This window comes from Aphis gossypii, chromosome 3 (genome assembly GCF_020184175.1).
Source record: "Aphis gossypii isolate Hap1 chromosome 3, ASM2018417v2, whole genome shotgun sequence".
Lineage (NCBI taxonomy): Eukaryota > Metazoa > Arthropoda > Insecta > Hemiptera > Aphididae > Aphis > Aphis gossypii.
In genome coordinates this window covers 7,903,011-7,922,003 of record NC_065532.1, presented here as the reverse complement: position 1 = coordinate 7,922,003, position 18,993 = coordinate 7,903,011, and the positions used below count along the sequence as shown (strand labels likewise).

At 26.2% G+C, this 18,993-nt stretch overlaps 1 protein-coding gene across 4 annotated transcripts in view; it reads left to right on the top strand.

Moving 5' to 3' along the window:
• Positions 1–18,993, top strand: part of LOC114133119 (neuropeptide Y receptor type 2-like) — a 172,989-nt gene that overhangs the window by 120,308 nt on the left and 33,688 nt on the right. For all 4 annotated transcript variants that reach the window (XM_027998745.2, XM_027998743.2, XM_027998746.2 and 1 more), the window contains one exon: positions 2,425–2,842. In XM_027998745.2, coding sequence (XP_027854546.1) covers positions 2,425–2,842 — 418 coding nt within the window. The remainder of the gene's footprint in view (positions 1–2,424; positions 2,843–18,993) is intronic.

Here is an 18,993-nt window from a genome sequence, read left to right as displayed (position 1 = left end):
ACGATGATGGATAATATATTAATATGAATTGAAATTATTTAACATAATAATCGATCATAGAATAACAAGAAAATATAATAATAAAAAGATTATTGTCATATATTGTAAAAAATGTATATTAATCCAACTAAAGGCAAGGTATAAACGTTTTTGATATTTTTCAATATCCTATAAAAAAAAATATATATATTATTTATTATTCAAGCGAATTTATATTATAGTATAGTGTGGTGACAACGCAGTTTTATAAAAGCATATATTGTTTTAAAGAAAAAGGTTACTCAGATAAAAGAAAATTACTTTAATATAATTTCTATGAAAAAATTCTAGAACCATGATAATATAAAAGCGGTGATTTTTAGATATTATCGAAATCTCGTAATATTATTAACCGTAAACATCGTGAATAAAGGTTAGTTTTTAAAACGAAGCATATAATTTGTACAGTACGGCCTTCAAATACCGGACACTTTCAGCCACTTAAATGTTGTTCACTTTTCAGAGGTTTCTACTATTTGGATAGTTTAGTTTGTAGACAGGTAGTAGTTTATTTCCGAAAAAAACGTCCACCATTTTAAGGCATCCGCTATTTAATAGTGTCTTTTAAGATATGTTTTACTGCACCATAATATTATTGGGATTTTGGAATCATCGAATATTGAACACTATATTATAACAATACGCTTGCACAGTCAAACTTATGGCAAATGTCTGAAAATATTTTGTAGGATTTTTTTTTATTATAATGCTTATATTTCGTTCATTGGATTGGTCAAGAAGTTATCGTCGTCCACGTCGTTGAAATGTGCAAACGATTTTACGGTCAACGAGTGTAGGACACGAGACCGTACTCTGAAAAGGATACCAATATTTGCGTACATATTAGTTTTATACATACTACATGTACACAATGCACACGTTGTACAAGTGTGTATGTATAGTTTATGTGTGTGTTTGTGTGTTGTTATATAATTTTAATTTATATAGTAGTCGTGACGGAAAAAAATTCACGTATAGGAAAATTATCAAGTACTGACTGATCAAAATACCTCGATCCGAACCTATGGGACCTACTTGATACGTTTACATTGTACATTATGTGTTTACCTGAATGGCTGCACCAAAAAACTGTCGTGTTTAATTTACTTATTAGCATATCGAACAATACAAAAGGGTATAAAAGATAGGTTACACCATATAATATATCATTGAATAATAAACAGAGTTTTTAAGTTTGATTCAAAATGTTGGTTAAATTTAAAAATGTAATAATTTATTGCTATAATTCACATAATATAATAAAAGTATAAATTTATAAAATTTAAATGAATTGGCTGATTTAATTAAATTATAAATTATAATCGTAATTTGTATGTAATACCATGATAAAAATTAAAATCTATTAGTTACTTGTAGTTATGATTTACGAATCACTCCTCGAATTTCGTTCGCTTGAGTTGCTTAATATTTCTTCGAGAGACACATTTTAAAATATAAATACCTGTATAATTTTTAAAAATTTAATATTTTAATTTTTAATCTGAGAAGCTGAAAATTAGTTTGCAACTTATACTTTTTTGAGAACTTACTTTTAATTTTCTTTTTCACAGTTATAATGCCAATGTGCAAGTTGTATACGGCAATCTTACGTTAGGTAAACAGAGATTGCAAAAAAATAATTTACTTAAAAAAATGAAACGATGCGTAACTACTATCCAAAATTCTTAAAAAAAACTACCATAGTGATACAGATACACAAACAATATATGACCGTATAAATACGTCATATTTAATAGTACATATTTCTTAAAAAATGACTCAATATACTATAGTTCGTGATCATAGTGGAATAATTTCTTTTATGGTGCAGATTGCTTTGTCAGAAGTGTACTTGTATCTATATAATATATGTATATTATTAAGTTAGTTAAAGTTATGGATTTAAGGAATAAGTTCCAGTTCACAAATATTACAGAGCACCCCATAAAACAATAACTTGGAATAGGGCAACATTATCATTTTTAAATATCTAAGTTAAATTTATTTAGAGTTAAAATTAAATTAACTAAGTAACTATTTAAATAGGACTCTTAGAAAAAATTACACAAAAATGAATTAAAAAATGCATAAATACTACTTGGTTTAATAGATTCTCATTGATTTTAGTTTTGGACGTTTTTTTTTTTTTAAATTATCTGTTATTTGTTATACTTTCACTCTAATAAAAATATAATATATACACATAAATAAATAACTACGAATACTTATAGATAGATAATATGCAAGTACGTGCTTGACATGTAGTTTTTAGTTATAACCAGAGTCATTATACACATAACAAACCATAATCATTCCTTCTGTTTCACCACTACTTTTGTTGCACACGAGAAATTTGGTTTTGATGGTTTTTTTTTTTTTTTGCAGGATGTTGATAGCCATGGTGACTATATTCGGCGTGTCTTGGCTACCGCTGACCGCCATCAATCTGCTAAACGATTTCTACCTGCAGACGGCCACGTGGAAACACTACTACCTATTTTTCTTCTCCGCTCATGCCGTTGCCATGAGCTCCACTTGCTACAATCCATTCCTATACGCTTGGCTGAACGAGAACTTTCGGAAAGAGTTCAAACAGGTGTTGCCTTGCTGGCGCAACGGTTCCGGATACGGTGCAACCGGTGCTGACCTGGGACAGGGGCGCCGAGGCCGCGTCGGTGGTTACCGGTCCGAGCGGACGTGCAACGGCAACGACACGTGCCAGGAAACGCTGTTGCCAACGTCCATTGTGCTGCCGTCCGGCCGAACCACCGCCACTACAGATTGCACCGGACTCGATCTCGTGGTAAGTCGTACACTATATTATTACATCGAATTTTATACGATACTGACGTAAGATATGACGCCATGATGTGTTATTTACTCGATGAAGTTTCCGCACAAACGAACGACAGTCGTAGTCGCTCATCGGTGGTGTTGCAAAAACTTTTGAACATAAAAGAAGTTATGATAATTATTTATTAAAATAATCAACACATGTTGAGTATTTATACTGAACAATGGTGATGAATGACGTGAAAGTTCTAGCACCGATTCTGAAAAATCACATCTGCCTGTATACGGGTCTCATTCATACTCCAAATCTTCCACTCGGGAATCCTCTGACGGCAGCGTGATAATGACGCAAGACGTGTTTTTAAGATTTAAGATCTGTAATGTGTGATGGTTCGTAAACTTTTAATTCGTCAAATCGAGATCTAAAAGATGTCGCATATTCCCACACACGAACCGTACATACCCCAAGCAGCTTCGTTATCTATATCGTTAATATCATTGCATCGTCGCACACGCCAGTCCTATTACATGTCCTCATGTAGAATATTTGCTTATACGACATATAGATTCAAAACGACGTATATTAATGTTAGATTTGGTGAAAGGTGGACATTTCTCTCTAATTATAATATAGTTATAATGTATAAAATCACAGATTCAATAGCAGTATTAAGGTTTAGTCAATAAATTTATTTCTTCATTTTTTTTTCTAATTAATTTATACACGTCTTATTAAAAATTAAAATATTATAATTTTGATCAAATATAAGTTATGCCAATCGGCTGTTGTTTTGTGTTTAAATAACATCATCTCATCTCATTATATTATAATGTATTTTGTAGAATTATCTATATTAAATTAACTTAATTATTTTTTTATAGTATTTGTTTTAAGTTAGTAAACACGTATGTGAATTTAATAATTTTAAATATTTCGATACATTTTGTTTTGGATTCCATGTAAGAGTTAAAAATTTAATTGATTACATAGCCATTCCAAAATATAAAAATGTTGATTTTCATATTTGTGAAATTAATGATTTACATGAATTAATTAATTCAATTAATTAGTTTTTCGTTATTTTTACATTTATAAGAAAAATAAAATTATGATTTTTTTCTAAATTACAATAATTATTACACATCCACAATTATTTAATAGATTTACGAAAGTATGGTATTTTAGTATAAAAAGTTAATTTTTCATAAATTGTTTCTAAATACTCTTTGATTTAAGAATGATTTAATTATTTTATGCATACACATAACTGTGACCTTATTTGTTTTTTTTCAAATTATTTTGAAATTTTTCTACTTGTCTTTTAGTGCTTATTTCTCAACTTTTAAGTAACGATTATGTGCATATACTATGCACTATGCAGTCAATTTCATATAGTGAATTGAATTTATAAATCTTTACTTAACACATAGTATTGACAGTCTTTTTGAAGTGGATAAAATCGGATTATTATAAATCTTCAATGATTAACGTTTACATTACACCTATATAGTATACAATATACATATTAAATATTATTCCTAGTCCCAATATTTAAATAATACATGATTAGAATATGCTTCAGACCTACCTAATAAGATTATTAAAATAATGTTTATTTCATATAATATTATTCTATACCTATAGCCTATAAGAAACATTATTATAATAGCAAAAAAACTTCATAATAATATTCCAAGTAATATATATTATAATTTAATTGTTTTTTTTTTAAACTTTTAACATTGGTTTGAATACTATTACGTTCTTTAAAATTATGTTATTCGTGAAAATGAATATGGTGATCCATTATGATCGTATAAGTTGAAATGTCTTTGTTAAATACGCAGTGTGTTTAGTGTAACAAAAATATATATTATCATATTATTAGTACTCACAGGTATTCAGAGCTTACAGTAATATATCATTTTATTTTTAAGGTAAAAATTTGCGACCATACACTTAGTTATATGTGTACATCTGTACAATTATTAGTCAGGAGACAAAATTACTCCATTTAAATTATAATTTTAAGCTGTAATATTATATTCATCAGGTTCATTGATATGACACGGCAAAAAAACAATTAAAATTAATTAATATTGATGTAACTACAAATAGCAAAACTGAAGTTTATGTCCTAAATACTTTTTTAATTAAATTGAATGTGTATACACTACTTGAATTAAATATTTTACACAATAATATAATAATATTGATTTTTATACACTCGTTTTAATTGAAAAATTATATTTTACTCTCCTGTTTTGTATTATGATAATTTTTTTTTCGACTATCGTGAATGGACATATACACATACAGCGCAAATTTAAAACTATTTCGTACTAATATTAAATACTGATAAAGTAAGCAGGAAATAGAATAAAGTAGCGCTCTATTGTACATAAAGTATAGTGTTAGTCACTGTTATGGACATGTTAAACTTGAATTCAATGATACATCATTGTATTCGAAAAAAGATTCTGAGTGGAGACGGTTTGTCGGCCTATATCATAAACTATATATTATGATTTTTTTTTGATATGTATAGCAATTTCAGTCATTTATTTCACTTTTAATACTACCTACGGTTGAGGTTGATATAATGTTTTCCGAAAATATCGCATGTATTATATTATTATATTAATATTTAATAATAATAATACATATTTTTATCATATTATATTAAACTATATAACTCAAAATTAATAACATCATTCTGCAAATACCGTAAAACAGTAAAAATAGATGCATACTATAAATAGATAATACCTTAAAATACATAAAAAATGTCATTGCATGTAATAAAATTCATAATAATATTATATATTATGTAAAATTTTAAGTTCCCAACCAACAATGTTTTTAAATTATAACGAAATAACTATCATCAATATGATACGTAGATCATACAGAGGTCAACTCAAGTCGTATACCTAATAATGATAGTCTATGTATATAGAACGTGTTTCTAAGGCCATATTCAGTACATACCATATAAGCTAGTTAGGAAAAACTAAAGGTTATAAAGATAATGATATCCTTAGAATTATATCATTATATTTACAAATTATAATATTAAGATTATAATGGTAATTAAATTTCTAAATTAATGATATTCTATTTATATACAATATACATGTATAGTATTAATATAATTTTTAATAATATTATTTAGTAGCTATTTGAACAGAAATTTTAACTAAATTACATTTTGTATTATATTAATATTAATGGATGCGTATATGTTTTGTGAAAAACCATATTTTTTTATTAAATTTGAATTTTTAGTCATATGATGAATAATTCTTATATATACTTACATAATATTGTGTATAATGAGTCTTGTGAATTTCAATAAGTGATTATTTCATAGAAACTGTTCCATAAAAAAACTAAATATATTTATAAAACAATTTTCCAAATTTATCTTCGAGTCAATTTTTATTGTCAACCTGTCTATGGTCATGTTATTAAACTGTGGTCTATTTACTCTTATACCAGTTTTTGATACTTGACAGAGCTTTAAAACATCTGGACTGACCATTGGTAGACCACCAGTGTTTTTTTTTTTTTTTTACTAATAGCATTGAATTTATTTCGTTGACACTTAGTTTATTAGCACGTATTACACATTGAATTGACTTTAAAATAGCTCTTACAATAAATCCGACAATGTGATTCAATATAATCGCATCTTTTATTTATTTATCCATTATTTTTATGAACTCACATAAGTTCTTCTTTAACAGTAAGGATTTTGATATATCCTACACTTAATAGAACAGAAGTATTATATGACTGTTGTTTTTTTCGAGTAAGCACATGACAAATTAACCATTATACTATATTATTTTCAGATCTTATAAGAGACATAGTTTAAATTTTTAATAATTATTTAAGCAATTTCAGACCTCAAGTATTGTTTAGTTAATTAAAAATGTTTTGTACACTTAAATTGAAAATGTCATAATATAACACATTATTTTTTAAATTGCCAAATTCATTTTAATATAATTATAATATGAAAGGTGGTAAAAATTTAAATGGTGACTTATTTCTTAATAATAAAATTAAGAAAATTTTTATTTAAATTTTATTTAATTTATTTTTTTTAAAAAGATTTTTAAAAAAATGTTCATTCAAAATTATTATTATATTTTTTAAAACCGATAGATATACGTCATATTCCTAGACACTGATAGTGAAACTTTTTATGAAGTTGAGGAAAATTTTAACAACAATGATGGAATATTTTATTTTTTGTTAATAGTCGACAGCAAAAGTCCGAACTGATGAATGATTAATGATATTTTGATTATTATTAACACTATAATATTTAAAAATCCGTACACACACCAGTGATAATAATATACTTGTCAAACTAACACACTTCTTATTTTTTGTAAATATAAAAAGGGCTATACATAATTCCAATAAATCATCACTGCCAATAAAATCCTTATAAACAGCATACTTTTTAATATCATATTCAAATCTAAACCCTTGTTAAAAATTTAAATAACATTAAAGCAAAATATTAAATTTTCCTAACCCAATCTTAGTGATGACAGCGCATGCATTTTCACAAAGCTCTACCATAAAATGATGTGTTGCAAAATGGTGCTAAAATTATTTAATAGTTAGTATTAATATGTAGTGCCCAATTTTGGGATTGTGATCATTTTTACCTAAGACGAAAACTTTGCCAGTTACATTTATAAAAGAAATAAGACAATTTCGATTAAAAAAATAAAAAATCCGTCATGTGAAAGAGACGATGCTGTTTTTTACTTTGTACATAATATATTATATGTGCATATGTGCACACGTCTGGAAAAAAAGGTCAAAAGCACATTGGCATTTATATGTTATTAGTATTATTACATACACTACACAGCTACATCGTAGCAGAAGTCACAACAAAAGACATTCGTTTCCAAAAAACTTGTAGGTATATATGTAATTACTAGCTCCGTATTTTTGTTTTCATTTCTTTAGAATCACATTAAATCCACGTCGCGCCTTGTCAGTTTCAATGACATGACACGTATTAACTTTTTTTATACACACAGCACATTATAAAACTCTCAACTCTGTGGCTACCATGACGTGTAGTGTGTATATATATATTATATTACTTAATTTATACGTTTCATTCGTTGTACGCCAATTTCTATATTATATTTGGACACGAAAACTCATGAATACGAAACCCATAATAACCATGTCACTCTGAAAAACGAAAATAATATATTATTCACATTACAAAATACCTGTCTTTATTGTATTATTATACTCTCACTTTGGCAGCTGTAGGTACAATGATATTATGTTTTTACACATCACTCTCGCTATAAATATTTAGTTGATTATATTTCATAAAATTTCTAACGGCTCTCAACTATAATATATGATATTCTCCCGCTAACGTAAAACTAATATAACAATTTATGACGCAAAAGCTTTAAATAGAATTTCTGTTCAAATATTAAATTTCTTCTTTTGCAACTATATATTTTATACATTTGATCCTAGGACCATTTTATTCTGTATGTATATATAAAAAAAAAAACTCCTGTATCCATTGAAGTATTTTAAGTTGTAGCAATACGACTAGGAACAAATTTATTCCACAGCGATTTTTCTCGTCTTCTGGGAATATATTTTTCTACTATGTGTAAACCTCAAAGGAGCTATACATTTTTCTTGAGTAAATCATATTTTTGAGATAACTAAATCATAATAAAATGTAATTTTTATACTTGTAGTTTGAAGACGGGAGCTCTATGTGTACATTAAATATACATTTATAAGTTGCTAACGTAAACATATTTTCAGATTTTACACTAATTATTACTAAAGAAGTACACTAGGACATTTTTTTATTAATACCATTATTTTGTTATATATATTATTAAAATCATAGTTTATACGTTTACTATTTTTACGTTTACTATTTACTAACGTCTAATGATAGCGATTCCTCTGAATACCAATATTGATAATTTTTAATTATTTGTGAACTATTTATTGTGTATTCTATTTGAGCGTAAACCCCATTGGATATTATTTGCATACTATTTTATAGTTGCTTCGTAAATAAATTACAAAAAATAATTTCAATACTCAATTCATATAGAACAAGAAGTATTAATATTATATGTATAAAATACTATAGATAGTAGGTATATTATATCATTTTTATTTTATTTTTTTATCAAATTAAATCACTTGTTACTGTATATTTTTGGCAAAAAAAAGAACAATACAAAATTCTAGAAAACTGCAACGCGTGTTGAATAATCATAATAAAACAATATTTATAAAGGAATAAGAAATAATTCATCTTAATCTCATAAAAAGTACCAATTTATCATCGTAATACAAATAAAAGTAAGAAGAGCTTACCAACGGTTAACCGTGAATTATTGTTAACCCGCCAAGAAGGTAAAAAAAGATGATATATAAATGCATAGGGTACTCTTAAATTCTCAAGTACGATTACAAAAATAAATAATAAATTAGAGAAATTGAAAAAAAAAACAATAAACCAGATTACGAATGAATAAAAAAATGTGTTTTTAGAAGTGAAATAGTGGTTAATTTAAAAGTAACGTATGGTTTGTTACGATGTAGAAAATCATAAAGTGAGCTTTTGCTATATCTGCCGGATCATCGCAAAATGATAAAACAAAAATATTTTCCTAACAATACTTATAAATTAACGGGAGTTTAATACCATTATTTATCAACATTATTTACTGAAGTATCTATACAACCGTAAAATAGTACTTTAAACCGGAAAGGGGACTTATCATAATTACTATATATTTTGTTAAATAATAGTTTCAATAGTATTATTATTGTAATTAAAACTGCAAGATAGAACAATTAATATGAATACGATGTTCCACTGTTAGTATTGCTGTTAATATAAATAATTATCAAAAAATAAACACATTTTGCAAAATAATTAACTGCTTTAGGTATACGTCATACATACCCTGAGTTATTCTACGCTAGCTTTATAGACTAATGGTAAGATAGGATAACTCTCCTTATACACTATTGTTACCTATACGAATTAGATAGGTACTATTTCAATGTGTATAATTCGTACAAGATATCGCAGGTCGGTTCCGATAGGTCGTTTTAAACCATTCATTATTTTGTGGCTGACCTTCGGAGCAATAGCTTTATATTTTATTCATCATTATATTTCGTTTGTGTAAAAAATTTAAATATTTTATAAAAAAACAAAAATAGAATACTAAATATTAAAGTACTATTCCGCTAAAATATAACTTTCAACACATATTTGATGAACACATATTTTATTCACCTGGATATCTACATTTAATATTTATTCGTAAAATCTGTGCATCATATTATTATTATCTGTAGGTTAAAATCTTAAGTATATAGACACGTATTATTTTTCAAAAATATAAACTGTATAGTGAACATTGGAAGTAAAAATTAGTACTGTCATAAATTTAATATACCGCTGGTTTTATTATTTCAGTTTGCTAATTTATTTTCACTGTATTTCACGATATCGAGTAAAACATTTTCGAAACTATTGGCAACTGATAAAAATCTGAAACCCTGCAGACTTTATTTTTATACTTATATAGGTACTTATTAATTCTACACTTTCCACCGCCACCACCACCAACCGCTCTAACATGTCAGTTCTTTCGATGTTGAAAAAAACTTTTAATAAGCATCACTTAAATGTTATTATTTTCGAATATATTAAGTATCTCTACCCTATTGTCGTTCTGTTGACACGCTCCTTGCTGTAAACTATAATAAAATAATATACAATGTGTCTGCCGTCGAAAAAGTTTATTACATTAGTGAGGATCAAATATCGTGCAACGACTGAAAGTGACAATATCACATTATCAAACACGGCGAAGATACGCATATGATATTCATTTAATTAATCGTCTGACGCATTATCATATACTAATAATATGTGATACTCACTACAGATCGAGGATTTTCAAATTTTCTAGACACAACGTTATGTGTAGGTATATGGTAGCCCTATGATAATAATTATTGTTTATAAGTTATAACACCCAAACACGACAAATGTGCACGATTTTCGTGTACAACTTATACGAAAACTTTCCACACCACGTAGGGTCGTATAGTTGTCAATCGTTAAACCGCGTTTTGTTGCTTTAAATTTCAAACATAGTTTAGATCCCATTATAAACGAATCCGATAAAATATTAAAACATTCGGTTAAATAATTTTATCTTGATAGATCACTTACTTGATACTCTACAATATTCAATATTATTACTAACTATTTTCGTTGATCTGAGCCAAACGAAAATAAGCATTTTGTTGAATGATCGTATTGAATTTTATAGCTAAATACATTACACAAAAAACGAACGTGTGGCCGAAACGAAAAAAAAATATATGAATTTTAAAAAGCTTAACAATTCTAAACTGAAAGAAAAATTTACGAGCCTTTAAAAAGTAATCTGCTTCGTATTCAGTTTTTATGTAAAATAACGCTAAAAGGTTTTTGTTTTATGTTTTTGATTTGATCTTTATGGCAGGATCGCTTTTTAACGTGCCTATAAAACTTTCTAAATTTTTTTTTATACAAAAATTACCTACAGGTCATTAAAATAAACTTCACGTCAAAAATAATAATTTTGTATTATCTTTGGGTGGAAAATTTTTTTTTTTTTTTTTTATTCAGGAAATTATTATAATATGTATAACAGTTAATTTAACGTAAACTCTAAAAACAGCATACAATCAAATATAATTAAATTAACAATAATTATATGAGTTTAAATTAAAATGTATTTAATATAATTAATTAAAAGTCTAGTGTTGTTTTTTTTTTGGTCCTTGTTTTACGGTAAAATATTAAACGTCAAATAAAAACCTATTAACTAAAGAAAACTTAAATTACCATTGTTATTTAAATAAAAATAAAAAATAAACTTAATATACACATAATATATGTATAAAACAACGAGAAAAGTTATAATTATTATTCGTAGTGATTTTTACATTTTTTTCCCCGCTAAATAAGATAAACTAAAAAATATAAACGAAAATCTTTTTTTTTCATTATAGAAGGTATTTCAATATTTGATTTTAACATTGATCGTGAATCATATTAATTTTGTTAAAATATTTATCCCGATCACTGCTGTACAAACACTTTTTCAAAGATATTTTGTCGATAAAAAGTACACGATGAAATCAGCGTATTTTATATTATTATATTTATGAATAAAAATATCTCATTTTTTTTTTTTTTTAATTACCATTTGCCATACAATAATAATAATAATCCTTAAAATATCGGATATCGTATTTATTTAACTGAAATTAAACTTTTGATAAAAATTTAAATTTTAAACTACAAGTTTATGTAAACATAATAATAATAGTTTACGCATTTCAACATAATAAATTACTACTCATACGATATCAATGTTGATTATCAAAAATAAATATGCTATCAAATTCAATAGGCTTAATGTCCATTCCATGAACACGAGTATTGATTATTATCAAGAGGTAATAATATTGTTTTGTTTAAAATTGCAATTATTGTTATATTACGATATTATACAGAAATAAAAATATAAAAATCCACCTCTTTATATATATTTTATTGACTCGTAATGTATATCTCGATTATTTTTCTTTTGAACGCGCACCTAAGTCAACTAAAAATGCTTAATTTAATATAGTTTTGCACGAACTTTTACGAGATAACTGAACTTTGGCAGTTCCAAAGACAATAGGGAAAAGTTTGATTAATCTCGACCCGGAGTTAGGCTGACGACCGATGAGGTTAGGTTGACAAATTTCTGGAGCCACGCAGGAGTTATTATGGTATTTGACATATGCACATTGCACGCATTGCATTATGTTGACGCCCTATCAATAGCATTCATATATTTTATATATATATTTTCTGTTTATTTTTATTTTGTTTTGCTAAAATTCCAACGCACGGTAAATATACCTACTAATTACAAATGACTAATACGTAGGTACTCGGGTACCCCGGTATTTTACAAACACGCAAATCGCGAATAAAAAGCGTATTTTAGCGCCGTGAAGGGGTGATTAACTACTGGTCGTGGTTAAATGATATAATATACTGTGCAATAAAGAACCACCGTGGATAGTACTATAAAATCGATGAGGCTTTAGATGGCTATAGCTACATTGCGGGCATTCGAGTATGTACATTATCACTGTACTGAGAGTGTGGACATTTGTTTTGTCGACGAGTTTTGTTCGTGGCAGAATGCTTTTAACACGTGACGCCTGTTCGATCTCCTCAAAATTTCATGTGTTACACTGTCTGTATAAACCATAATATCATTGTGTTTGCTGTTGAAGTGTCGTACGAGGGCGTTAACGGTTTTATACGTACACATAGTGATGTATTAACACGTCTACATTCGATTTGAAGCAGAAATCGGAATGACCAATGATTTCTCAAATTAATATCAAATTTTAGACGTATTTTCGTATTATTAAATATATTAATAAATATGCACGATACATATACATATAATTCACGTGGATTAGCCATTTATAAAAAGCGTCTCATTTTTTTTACACGTTTTGAATCACCTGTAATTTATTTATTTTTTACCATTTTGATTAGTTGATATTTATCAGTTAATTTAATTTTTTCAGCGTGGTGTTTGTATTTTTTATTCAATTATTATATAATATAGAATGTAGACTGTTCTATAGACTCCGCCATTTTAAACATTGGATAACAGAATCAAATTTTGAAAATACAATTTTGATTTGCTTCCAATAAAAATCGGTGGGGTGAAGTCACTCGATCTTATAAGGTATTTTTACCGACTCAAATAGAGATCAATTTTTTTTTTAAAATCACAAGTTATTACGATCAATACATCTTCCTCATTAGTAGTGAGCAAAATTAATGCATAATTTTACATACCACTGCTTTGTAAATAAAAAAATCAAACACTACTCAAAAAAAAATGTAAGTTATTTTCTGATGGATAAATAGTTATACAAAGAAAGTAAAAAAAAAAAAAAATGACAACTAAAATAAAAAAATAAAAAAATAGCAGTTGATTCAAAATCGGTGAAATATATGGATTATAATAGGTTAACTTTCGATAGTTCAAAACTATAATGACTTATGAAAAACTTCAAATTATTGATAGTTACCAAAAATTTAAATAAGTATGTATGTATAATTTATATTGTATACTATACATGTATATATGTATATAGTTTATAACAATATTGTAATAAAAATGATTATGTATAATTTTAAATTTATTAAATTCTTAAAGTGTAAAAATTTAAAACGAACAATTGATAGGTATTGATTAATTTTGTACGTAGCTCCCAGCATTTTTTGTTTTCTATGTATCCATTTTAAACCGTTGTGTTAAATATAAAATAGTTCCAAATATAATAAGGTTTAAACATTTATTTTTCTAAAAAAAAAAAAAATAAAAATTTAAAAGAGTTATATAAAGAGTTAATGGCAAGAATTTTCACTTTGAACTCTCGATGGGGGAAAACTAATTTATAAAAGAACTTAAAATTGTCACGTTTTGCAACTTTTTCGCTTTAAATTTTACTTGGAATTATTGTGTGTACTTGTTTTTATATAAGAGATTTAAACTAAATAATATTTTTATCTCGATGATTATGGTTAGGTAGGACATGTAGGCGTGTGTTTCTACTAGTCACCCATCCAAGAACTAGCAACAAAACCTTTAGATTAATACCAACGACGTACGGCAGCTGGTGCGTCCACAGCTTCACTCCAGTTTTTTTTTATATTTTGATTAGAATAAAAAATAGAAGTAAAATTTAAAACCGATTACCAAAGAATTAAAATAATAAATATATAGTATAGAATAGTCACGATATAATCAAAGGTGACATAATTTACGACATTTAGAACCATTTAATGATAAACTTATCATTTAATCGGCCCTGTTCGTTTTATTGATGGTAATATTATGGATGCACTAAGTTTACTTATAATTAAATTAACAATTTTTATTGCATCCAAAAGAAAAGGAAAGTACTAACATTTCCACCATAAATAACAATAGAAAAAAGAACGATAAGTGATAATGTAGTAAATAGGACAATTTTTAACCCATTGTTTCAATCAGATAAAAAATAAATATGCCAAAAAATAATGGATTTTAAAAGTGAATTTTATTAAAATGTGACCCAGAATATTTATTTGTTTAACTTAAAAATGTCTACAATAAATGTTACAAAAGTGTTGTACATAATAATATACGTATCAATCGTAACACCTACTCCTATAATTTATACTTGTGGTTAAAGTAAAGTTTCAATAGTGTGAACTAAAAAACAAAGAAAATGTTTTGTACTGTTATACTACATAAACTATTCACTAAAATGCAAATTTCTATTAATAACTTATAATTGGTAATACGAGGATAAAAAAAAATATATATTTTTTATGCGCGTATTTTCCGATTATTTAAAAATGAATAACTCGATTTTTCTTTAACTTATAAAATCAAAAATAGGTTTAAAAACTGCTGCGTAATATATGTTAAAAAAAAAAATCAAGATAATCGGATGAGTACTTCCAGAGAACATGCGTGACAAAGATTTCCATTTTCACATATTTTACATAATACAGGTATAGAATATTATTTTAATTCATCCATGGCAACCATTAGTTTGCATAATGCACATATAAATTCTACCGATTTTCAAGCAGTTGATTTTAGGGTCAGCCTTATAAAATTGTAAATGCATAAAAATATTTTTTTAAAAACTTACATTTGAAATTTTTCATATACAATAATACAATATTGATAATGCAAAAAAAATGCAACTACATTTTTCAACTGTGATTCTATAGTAGAAAATATATAATATTACACTCCATACGCTACGTTAAAATAAAATGTAAACTTTACAATTTTTTTTACGATAGTAATCTACACGATAGAAGTATCAAAAATCATTTGAGCAATAAAAATGATAATCTGTGACGGCGTGCGGCGGTGTAGATGTGTAAATAATTATGTGAGTAGAAAAACGTGTCAATTTAATCATATTTAGTCTTAATTAAACATAAAAATTTAAAATCAAAATAGATCAAAAATTATATGGTAGAATTGAAATTCATTTTTACTAATTACAAATAAGAACCAGTAGAATTCATAATTTTTACGTAACTATAGTGTTAAAATTTACATACGCTCTTTGAATGAATCAATCTATATTTCAAGCAAATCCTAGCCGTTTTCAAATAATGTAAATGCTTTTAAATATACAATTAAAACACTTGAACTGTCCAAAAATTTCTCTCTCTAAAAAAAAATAGACCGTTTTACGAGAAAATGATTGTGTACCACATCGTATAAAATTGACATTAATTTTATCGATCCTGATATCCTGATATATTATGTATTTTTTATTACACCCGTTATGCCTGTCAGTTATAAACTCGTACAATTTACTATTCTGGGTATTTATTTAATTTTTTTAGTACACAGTAAACTTCAGTACAGGAATAGTGTTATACATGTATAAAAATAAAAAATCTTATATGATACGTAAAATAAAAAAAAAAAAAATAATTTTAATAAAATATTATGTTATATACCTAAAAAGTTACACGTACATGACTCTAATGATTTCCTGGTAACTTATACCACGTAATATAAATTCAAGGACTGAAGCTCATTTGAATTTTGATAGAAGCTACTATTTTATACTATTCTGAATATCCAAGTTATCAAACAAAATGGCCAAAATAATAACGAATCGTATTATAAAAACTTTGGTGATTTTGATGTCCATAATATCTTTCCTATTAGATAAAACATCTTATTTACGAATTAAAAAATAGATAATTTTTAATTGCGTAATACTAAATCACAAAATTATCAAATATATTTCAAGAATTGAATAATGTCCAATAGGCATTCTTTACAACATATTATTCATATCGTATATAACTTTTATGCCATAATCCATAATGATTATGTGAATAATTTCAATCAGTTTGTTTTTTCGTATAAACTTATACTCATATTTGTATATAAGTATCTACACAATATATTATATAATGTAATCTGTAATTTTCTTAACAATAGGTAGTTAATTTAGATGATTTCATTTAAGCCTGGTGACACTATATTTATATGGTTATTTAGATATATGTCTATGTTTTTCCTCAAAGTGGCATATGATAGATCATTATGATTGGAATGATATACTGGTATATGGTTAACGATTTGTATTTATTACCACTAGTATTTTAAGAATTAAATATAATATCTAACGTTTAAAATAATATACATATACTATAAAACAAGTAATTTATTTGCATTTTTAGAATCATCAACTGTATTATTTCATATATTTTGTGTTTAATTAAAACTAACATATTTTAAAAGGTGTATCTATTGGTACAGGGTACAGGGTGAATCATATTACGTTACAAATTCAATACTATTTCGATAAAATTAGTTTCCTTTTAATTTTCCAAATAAAACCTAAGTAAATTAATATGGCCAATAATAAAATATACGCATCATAACCTATGAAAATATTGCAACATTCTCCACTGTTTGTATGTTAAATTGCTTCAAATTTAATGGTCTAAATAATCATACATGTAATTAATGTACTATTTCATTATATATTTTAACATAAATGTTCAATAGCGTTTATTTTCATTAAAGTAACTACTATATTGGTATATTTGTAAGTTTATTATTTTTAAAGTCAGATATTAATCATTATGTTACTCTTGGTAGTAAAATTATTATAATATTGAGAACGATATTAAAATATTAATAAGATAATAAAATTATAATGTATACAATATTCGTAATTTTAATAATCAGATTAAGTTATTAAAGTATAATATGTTCTAGTTGAAATTACGAACTAATGTTTCAATCATAAAATTCATGATAAAACATTAAGTTCGTAACCAAACAACAAATAAAAATAATTGAAATCGAGAACCTTCGGTATTTTTTTAATAATTTTGTTGATTTTGTAAGCTGTTATATTGTTATAATATCGAAATGGTAAGGAATGTCAATTTTTTGTAAAAGTTGATTTAAATATATCAAAAATATCAAAGATTAATTTAACTTATATAATATATATACTATTATAATATTAAAATAGTCACAAATTCCTACTATTATGTATTATACACAATGCATATATAACCTATGCATTGTTAGGCTTATGCTGATAAAATAAAGAGATTTTAGAAAATCATTTATAATTTAAATCGTCATGAGATTTATCGTACATTTATATAATAAATAAAAAACATACCCCTCTAAATAATATCTATGACGACTTACTCGAATAATAATAATAAAATCATCGTGTAAAAAACACGCTTAAATATCAATTAGTTAATTCAACTATACATCATATACGATACATATTATAACGGTGTCATATAATAATACGTGGTATTAATCGAATCGATATTTCCTCCTTTTTTTTTTGTAATTCTCGGTACCTACGTGACCGACAAACTGCAATGTTATTAGTAGTCTAAACAAAACACACTACAAGCCCAATGCTTAAGCCCAGCTCATGACGGATGATACGCTCCAATAAAACATAATATAATATAATTGAATACACATATATAGACTTAGTACGAATTTTCGAGTTGTGTGTAGACACATATTACCTCGTCGACCGTGTTAAAGTGCGTAGGTACTCTCCAGAAATAAATATAAAGAGAACTAACTCCCAAGAAACTAACTAAGTTAAGTTTATAAACGTCAATGAGGTATCTGCGCATTGAATACAACAGTATATAATATTCTTGTACTATAATAGTTTCTGTATTCCGAGAATCGTGAAATCATTGGATGTTTGAAACAATCAAATTTTTTTGATCCACATGAAGTTAGTCCGCTCATCCACTTTATCTCAACAAAGAAAGTATTTGTTTTCTTGACGTGTTTCTCTCCTTTAATTGTTACTATTTTACTAATTGTTTTGGCATAACAAGACGTGTTTAGACACTGAACCAATAAATAAGACTGTAAATCATCTCGACGGTTCTTTAAAAATGTCATATTTCGATTGTCTCAGTACCTCATCAATGT